General features: G+C 35.9%; 1 protein-coding gene across 1 annotated transcript; it reads left to right on the top strand.

Moving 5' to 3' along the window:
- Positions 4,695–8,143, top strand: LOC107625167 (THO complex subunit 7A). Its single transcript, XM_016327745.2, has 2 exons — positions 4,695–5,326; positions 7,752–8,143. The coding sequence occupies exons 1-2, from the start codon at positions 4,733–4,735 to the stop codon at positions 7,884–7,886; spliced, it is 729 nt and encodes a 242-aa protein (XP_016183231.1). The 5' UTR covers positions 4,695–4,732; the 3' UTR covers positions 7,887–8,143.

The following is an 8,894-nucleotide window of genomic DNA, read 5'->3' as shown; positions in this document are numbered from 1 at the left end:
TACAATATGGACTAAAGTTAATTTCTCCTAATGAAAAAGAGAGAGATGTTTTGAGTTCTTATTTACTGTTTATGATGCAAAAACTGCTGTGGAATTACTTTTTATGACAGGGTGGACCACAAATAGAAACTAGATGAGTTCCCTATTGGAGATGGTCTAAGAGGAGTCCTAAAATAATGCAAACAATCTCAACATCTTTTCATCATTTAAAATTTTGTTCTAATTTCTCAAGTTCCCATAAAATTTGGGGTAAAGATGAATTTGAGTCTATAAACTAGTTAATTTTTTTTATCAAGTAACTTATTGTATAAAGAGGAGCAATAAGCTCCCCAAGTATCTTAACATAAATTGATTGTCATATAATCAATAATTTTTAAAATATTATACAAATAAAAATTATTAAAATAAATTTAATTGAATAAATGCTCAAAATGGTCCTTAAAATTTAAATCACTACCCAATTTAGTCCCCACTTTAATAGATGACCAACTAAATCCTTAAAACTCCAGAACGTGCATCTCCGATAGTCCCTTAGAGAAATACTGTCTAAACGTTGATGACATGGAATGTGAAGTGTCAGGTGAACATTAGATGAAACGTCGTCGTTGAGGGAGGGACACCCTAAACATATGAAAACGACGTCGTTTCAACCTCTCCTCTTCGAATAGATTATTCACACTAGTCCCCCATTATCAACGTTTCTCCACCTTCCTCTACCATAACACTAATGTGGAGGATCTGCCAATGGTGGCGTTCTGCTGAGATTGATGCACCTTCCTAAACGAAGCTATCCACTGAAAGTATGCTCTCGTGGTGCACGTGGCGTACATCAACTCACTCAAGAGAATCAACCACTCTCTCCACCTCTTCATTCAACAAGATAGGGTATTAGCGACAGGAGGCGGCGCTGCCTCTCCTCCACCTTCCCTTCCAGTGAACGCTTACCTAGTGAAGCATGCTTCTCCTTTTCTCCTTTGTCTTTTCCGCCTCACTCTAATTTCGGCTCCCACCTCCACTTCCACTCCGACGAAGAAGACAACGACGAAAATCCTCACGCTCTCCACGACCACGACTTGTTCGGTCACTCTTCCCCTTTCCATATGGATCTCCCACCATTCGAGGAAGGAGATCATGAGCTTCCATGGTTGGGGATAGGGATGGAAATGGGAAGGATGCAAATGAATTTCATGAAGAAGCAACCAATCCCTTCAATTGTGTACCAACAAGGGGTAAAAACCACCAATTTTGGTGCTCTCATGACCTTCAACTACCCATGTTTCACATCACAGCGACACTGATAAAGACCATACATTTTAGTCCATTTACTACCAAATCTTTGGTTACAAATGAAAGCCATTAGACCCCACTCGTTTGGAACTCTTGCCCCATTTGTAAAGTGATCCATTATCCTCTCCTCTTCTTCTTAACAAGTTTGTATTTGTTTGCACAAAGTCAGTTTTTCTTGATGTGGATATTCAGCTGTATGTATCTATTGTCAAATTAGGATTTTCTTTTAACGTTCATATAGGCAGTGCTCTCATTAGTATGCACTGCAAATATGGTTTTGTATTTGAGATTTAGAAACTGTTGGATGAAATGACTGAGAAGAATATGGTTGTTTCAAATTCTTTGATTTGTGGGTATTTGCAAGTTAGGTGCCCTATGATATCTGTAATTTTGTTTATGGATATGCTTAAGTTGGGGATCCATCCTACGCCATTGACCATGTCAGCTATTCTGGTAGCTTGCTCCCAAATGGAAGCTTATGAGCTGGGAACTCAGTTGCATTTTCGTGTTTAAAGAAAGTGGAGTTTGACCATAATGTTGTCCTTGGTACGAATTTAATTGATGTGTATTCAAAGTGTCAGGACCTGAAAGCCTCGAGCAAGAGAAGACAAGAAGAGAAGAAGAAGAAGAAGAAGAAGTAGCGGAGAAGTCAAGAATTTGGGAATTAGGGTTTTATAATGGAAGATGGACTAATTTGGATATTATTAAGCAATTCTAGATACCAATTTGAATCTTATTCAACTTTTATACACCTCAGCATATAGCTCGAATGCCTACCTAGCACTTCTTGTTCCACGTCATAAGACGTTTAAATGCTACTTCTCTAAATGACTAATGGAGATGCACGTTTTGGAATTTCAGAAATTTAGTTGGTCATTAATTAAAGTGGAGGACTAAATTGGGTAGTGATTTAAATTTTAGGAACCATTTTAGACATCTATTCAAATTTAATTTGTCAATATTCTCAAAAAAAAAAAAAAATCATATGGTGCTGAAAGGCAAATTTACTATACCTAAGGAACTATCGTATCATGGTCATGCAGTGGACGCGTGTCCTATGAAACTAATGAAAGTCATTGTTTTCTAACGTCTTGTAGGTGATGACAGTGTAAAGTGTAAACAGAAGTGAAATTCGTAATCGTAGCAATTTATTTACAATCAATAACAAATCAGTACGTTAAGATCCATTAACAATTTATTTACAATCAATAACAAATCAGTACATTACTAGATTCATTTAACAAATGATTTTAATAATATTTTTTATTATTTTTCTTTATCTTTTTCGATCAATCTTTCTTGTAGTTAGGCCTTTCAGGTGAATTTATAAGAAATTTTGGCATAGAAAATTAATTTTTTTTTAATTCACAAAAAATCACTTAAAAAAAGGCAAGGTTATAAAAAACAGATCGGACCAACTAGTCAAATCGGTTCAATTGAAAATCGACGAAAAAAACAGTCCGATCCAAATGTATAAAACCATCTAATTAAAAACGGTTCGAAAATGCAGTCGAGGCCTTGGATCAATAGCAGTATCACCTATCTTACTAAGAGCTGCACCCGGGTTCGAATCCTCAGTGAGGAATATAGAATCCATGTTAGTAGTAGTGTACCCATGTAGTGTATGTGTGTATTGTGTAAGTATGTAATGTATAGGTATAATACCTAGGATTGAAGTTGTCTAATCTACTTGACTAAAAAAAACTGTTTGAAAATACTTGAAAAAAAAAAACTGTTGGAAAACTGAATTAGCCGGTCGTATTGGATTGGAATCCGGCCGATTTATGAAAAACGACGTCGTTTCCTTCCTTGAAAAAGGGAAATAGCCAAATAGGCATTGCAGTATTGCACGCGTTATCCCCGCCTTCTCCAACTCCTTCCTTCAGCAAACTGCCCTAGCCTCCACCAAAGAAAGCAAACCCTAGCCTCCACCAATCGTTGTCGCCGTCTGTCGGAGTGAGAGACTGCTGCCGCCGTCCGTCGCACTCAAGAACTTCCGTCTTCGTGCTCTCGGGCCTCTCGCCGGATCCTCCGCGTCGTGTGCTTGCATATCGCCTCTCTCCTCTGTGCTCGGCTGCTCGCGCCTCCCTCCGCCAGTGAGTGCTCGAGCTGTGCGTGTTGGTTGCTGCTCGTCGTCCGTGGTTGTCTCTGCTCGATTCTGCTTCCCACTCTCACTTGAGTCTCGTCTCAGTCACTGGCATCTCGTGGTTCGTCTGTCTCGTTGCCGGCGGGAGAAGCAACTCGTGGGGTTGTCTCTTGCTTCGTCGCCTTCCGTCGGGTGGTCGCCGACTCGCCGTCGACCGTTGGTGAGTCCCTGCACCATCGCTTCCCTGTTCTCTCTTTTCCAGATTTTCCTTCTCCCTGTATTTTTGCATGTTGCTGAATTGTTAATCAATAAATTTGCCTTGTTGCTGGTCTAAATGTTGCTGTAAATCGGGACTTTACTAGGATTTGTTAAATTTATTGCTGTAACTTGAATTTGTTGCTTCCCAGTCGCGGAATCAGAACAGAATGCTCAGTCAGTGCTTGGTTGATTGGCTTTGCTCACTGATTGTATTTGATGATAAATTTTAAATTGATAACTTCAAAATTTTAAATTTGCACTGCCTATGTTACTGATTCACTCTTTATTAAAATTGAGTTGAAAACTGTTAATCTTTCTTCATTTTTCATTGTTCTTAACTTCTGTTCTTATTAAAAAATTTGCAATTAGTGATCTTTTGATTTATTATATGCTTCATGTTTTTAATTTCACTCTACTTCTAGGCTTTGAAATCAGTTTATGATAACTGTGATGCAATTATTTTGTTGGATAACTGAAGTAATTATTGAGTTCAAGAGATTGAGTTTTTCTGTTCTCATTATTAGTAAGACATGGATAGTTTAGAATTTTCTATTTCTTTCCCTTACTTCTGAAGGTTCAGTGTTGGCTTCAACTTTCAAATGAAAATTGGGAGCTGGTGAAGATAATAACATCTTCTGTAACTGAGTCTGTTGTTTCACCGTCTGATGGAAAAGTAAGATATGATCTAGAATTACTATAGTACACAGTGATGTTTGTTCCATCTAGCTGGACTCGGTGAGACAACTGGGAAATGTTCTTTTTTGGTCTGATTAACTAACTTCAATATTTAACCTTGTTAATCATATCTTTTTAATGGAAGTATAATTTTATTACTTGTCAACAAATTTGGAGTAAGTTTTTGCATATTTTAATGATTAATTACATTCAATTGGTGATATTTTATGTATGATTTTAAATTTAAAAAATATTTTAAGATGTTTATTTATAATTTATTTATTATTTTTTATAAAACAATTTTTCCAATTGAATTACGGTTAGACCGATTAGACCAATAAATCAATAATAATAACTAAAGCGGTTTGATGACCGGTCCGATTTTCAGAACCTTAGAATTGAGAGTGGCTTTGTGAAGAAATTGAGATGCTGAAAGGGAGAAAGGTTTCAGGGAGGGGAGAGGCAGTTGCAGCCACATACGCCTTCGGTCCCGCCGAAGATGACGTCATCATCAAACACAGGCTTCTCACTCGCACAACAACAACGAGGGGTGAGCCTCCATTGAAGAAGCTTCAGAAGAAGTTCACCGCTTTCGTCTCCGAGGTTGAAAAGGACGACGCCGACAACTACAGTGACTGCGATAAGCTCGCGAGAGCGTTCTTGCAGGAGCTCACGACTTTTGAGATCCCGCTTCTGAAGAGCAAAGCCATTGTTGATGCAAATATCAGAGAGCAGGAGAATTTCAACGAGCTCAAGGACGAAACGAATCGACAGATCTTGATAGCGCAGAACGACATTGAAGATCTTAAGAAGCTTCTGGAAGAGAGTAAAGTTGAGAGAAGGCATAAAGAGGAGTGTGAGGCTATCAGGAAATTGGTTGCTCAGCAACCGCCAAGGTCAGAGACGCAGAAGCTCATTACGCAATTGGAGAAAGAAATCATGGCGTTGGACATGGAGAATACTGCTGGTTCCAGATTGTTGGAGCTTCGGAAGAAGCAATTTGCTCTTTTGTTGCATGTGGTGAGTGGTTGTTGCTTATGCTATATGCATTGATGGCTTTATCTGATTGCTCTGTTGTTTTTCTTTTGTAGAATTTGAATCAATTTTGTGGTTTAGGGTTGCCTTTTTGTGTTTATCTGTTATGCTTCTGTGTGGTAATTGTAGATACTATGAATTATGGCTTTCATGTAGTTTAATTGATTAGTTCCAAACTCAATTAACGTTGGTAATTTACTCTAGAGCATGTTTAGTTTAGTATAATCAAGTGAAGTACATTTGCAAATTGGAACATCTAGTATTTCAATCCAATTTGGTATTAAATTTTGATTCTATTAGATCCTATGCTAGGAGGTCAATTCCAGTATTCCACCCACACATACCCTTCTTTTCCCTCCACTTACCCACCCACTTCCGTTATTTACCTTCTCTTCAACCCTCTATATAATGTCCTTGGCTTTTGGAAGCTTTATGGGTATAACAAATGGGAAGGAGGCCAAATTCTTGTGGCAATGTCTAATGTATGCCCCCAACTGGAGTATGTGGTTGAAGTGCAATTCTTGCACCTTCAATTTCATTTTCATTTTATGACAAGCATGTTTTGTGATAGATAGAGTTCAAGTGCTTGGCCTCTTGTTCATGTAAAGTACACAGTCTATTTAGAGGATATTCGCTCATATATTTTGAGAGATTGGAAAGCTATGCTTTGTTCATAGTTCTTTTTGTATGTTTTGGTTCTGTGTAGAGGATCTTTTTTCCATCTTCTTTCTTGTATACTCTTTCTTACGATCAACACAAATCTTCTTTTATCGAAAAGGGAAAAAATGCTCCTGGTCCTGGCTGCATCATGGTGTCAAAGTAAAACTAAACTCTCTAAAAATGCATAAATTGTATAGGTTCATAATATCTAGCTGCCATTGGTCACATACGGCATTCAATTAAATACTCTTATAGATTGGAATTGCATGATGATTTAAAATTGATAGGCTTGCCATGGAATGCACAGAGGCATTACTTATTGAGGCATTACTTATTGGTGCAGTCTGAATGATTTTAGAAATAGAACTCATTTTTGTAAAAGAGAATGCAAAAACAGAAAAATAGAATGCTATTTTAACAGACAGATAGACAGAACAAGTCATTTGTGCTGAGGAATAGCTGTGGCATACTAGTATGAAAAGTTGGACTCAAGCATGTCTCACTTTTTCTTCTTTATTATTTCTTAATAATGTTAAGGAGATTTTATTTAGTGGAGAACAAGTATTACAAATAGACATAATAGAAAAAAACTATCAATGTAGTAATTCATGTTATGATAGAGATTTAAGCTTAAATGGGTTTAATTCAGATATGATTTATGACAAGGAACTATGGCCTCATGTAATATGTATAGGCAACCCTGCCTAAGGAGATAAGACTTGGGGGTTTAGTGAATTAGTGCTTAGTAGTAACTCATTCTCTCAGCATTTCTTCTATAATGATCCAGTTAACTTGTTATTAGTTTTAGTCATCCCCCTATAAAAGGGTGAATTACACTTCACATTGTACATTTCTTTCTATCCATTCTCGCGTTGCGCTGATGATAATGGAACTCAACACAAATGCTTATTCTTATCTTATAAAGCTAGTCTAAAATTTGGGATTAAATGTGCAAGAGTTATGCCATATTTGTCATTTCCTTACGTTCCTTATAGTAACATATTGTGACCATGTGCTATTTTGCAAATGTAAGCACCTCCCATCTTAGTCCAACATTCTTAAAAAGTTACAACTTTATCCAAACGTATATTGTCATACTTGTTAACACAACTATTATCTTTATCTTTTGATGGTTGCAGGAGATTTATATCTCTGTTATGCTCACCTTTGTCAGATGTAAAATTGAAACTGTTGAATTAGTATGTCGATGGTGATTGTGATTCAGACAGTGAGACTCTTCCGTTCAAATATTCCAAAACAATGTTTTATATTCTGCTTTTCTCTTCTTCTGTGTTGCTGAAGTTGTTCTTCCAGTCTGTACTTAATATTTTTGGTACATATCGATCAAAGGTTGCCAATTTTAAATACAAGCCAATCCTTCTAAAAGGCCAAGATTTATGACTACAGTATTTGGTTTTTAAATTTATGAAACAACACTGATTTTCATGTCTTAAAATCTTGTGCCATGTTTAAACCTTTAAGCTTGCTGAATATGTTGTGTGATGCTTAGAATGATAGAAAAACTGCAACAAACAACAACAACAACAAAGCCTTGTCCCACTAGGTGGGGTCGGCTAATGATAGGAAAACTGCGTATATGTAATTTTTTTTTCTTTATTCTATCTAATATTTCATCTTGTAGTTGTATGTTGTATCCTGGCATCCTGCATTTTGGAAAGGAAAATGTTGTGCATTGTAAAACAACTTACAGTAACATTCATTCTGTCGCTGTTGCTTAACCTTTCTTCAGGTGGATGAGTTGCAGAACACGGTAGAGGAAGAGCAGAAGAATCTGGTTGAGGAGATAAGAATAGCAACCGAGGAACTTAAGAATGGGATGGAGAATGGAAGTGGAGGCTCAGAAGCAATGACAATTGACCAGTAACTAGGTTCGGTCTCAGTCTTGCTGTTGTAACATCATCTACTCTTTAAGAAGCAAACATGGAGTACCCCCCAAAGTGATTAGGAACCACTTATAAATCCAATATCAATATATTTGTTCTAATACTTAGGACCTTTGTAAAAGTGCATTCTGATTTCAATGATTTCATCTGAAAGTAGGTCTTTATGTGTATGAGTGCGAGTGTTAGTTTATCACAAACCAAATGAAATGAAATCGGGATAGAAATTTTTTTATCGCTACTCATTTTTGGAATTCATATCAACAGCGAACCTAACAATTTCTACCACTTGGTTTTATTTTTTCCCTTTTAATATCTCTTTTGTTTAAGGAAATGCTAATTTAACAGTTAAAAGAGAGTAAACAATCAACAACTACAAGGAAAAAGTTTCAGTTGCTATATTAAGACTTTATCCTTGTAATAATTTATTCTCTGTTTATTATTTATTATCCAACACTAAAGGTGGTTTGTATTTGCTTGATTGGGATATGACAATCTACAATAAGTATAGGAAAGTCTACTTGTACCCTGATAAAAAAAAAAGTTTAATTTTGATGCTGTGTATTATTATTCAATCAGATTTATAAGTTTAGATGACTTTTGAATAGTGAGTTTGAAAATTAGTTATTTTTATTAATGCTGTAATACACAATTAATTGTCTGCATAATTTTTAAAGTATATTTTGTTTTTGAAATTTGGCAAAAGTTTTAAAAATACTCTTAAGTTTTGTTTTGTTTCAATTTTATCCTAAAAGTTTTCGATTTGCATCAATTATTTCCCTGGCTGCTAATTTTTCAAAAATTTTAAGACCAATGCAACGACAATTTCATAAGAACATTCTTCCAACACAAGCAAATCAAACATAATTTTTATATATTTTTGTTGGATTGGTTTTAAATTTTTTGAAAATTTAGCTATTGCGGATATATTTTATGCAAATCAAAAACTTTTGGACTAAAATTGAAACAAAATAAAATATTTTTAAAATTTA

Source organism: Arachis ipaensis, chromosome B02, assembly GCF_000816755.2.
Source record: "Arachis ipaensis cultivar K30076 chromosome B02, Araip1.1, whole genome shotgun sequence".
NCBI lineage: Eukaryota > Viridiplantae > Streptophyta > Magnoliopsida > Fabales > Fabaceae > Arachis > Arachis ipaensis.
This window is presented reverse-complemented; position numbering and strand designations above follow the sequence as displayed.

Excerpts from the sequence above, each read along its gene's own strand:
- LOC107625167 (XM_016327745.2), top strand. The coding sequence starts at position 4,733 with ATGCTGAAAGGGAGAAAGGTTTCAGGGAGGGGAGAGGCAGTTGCAGCC. Across the intron at positions 5,327-7,751 it reads TTGCTCTTTTGTTGCATGTG|GTGGATGAGTTGCAGAACAC; the intron begins GTGAGTGGTTGT and ends ACCTTTCTTCAG.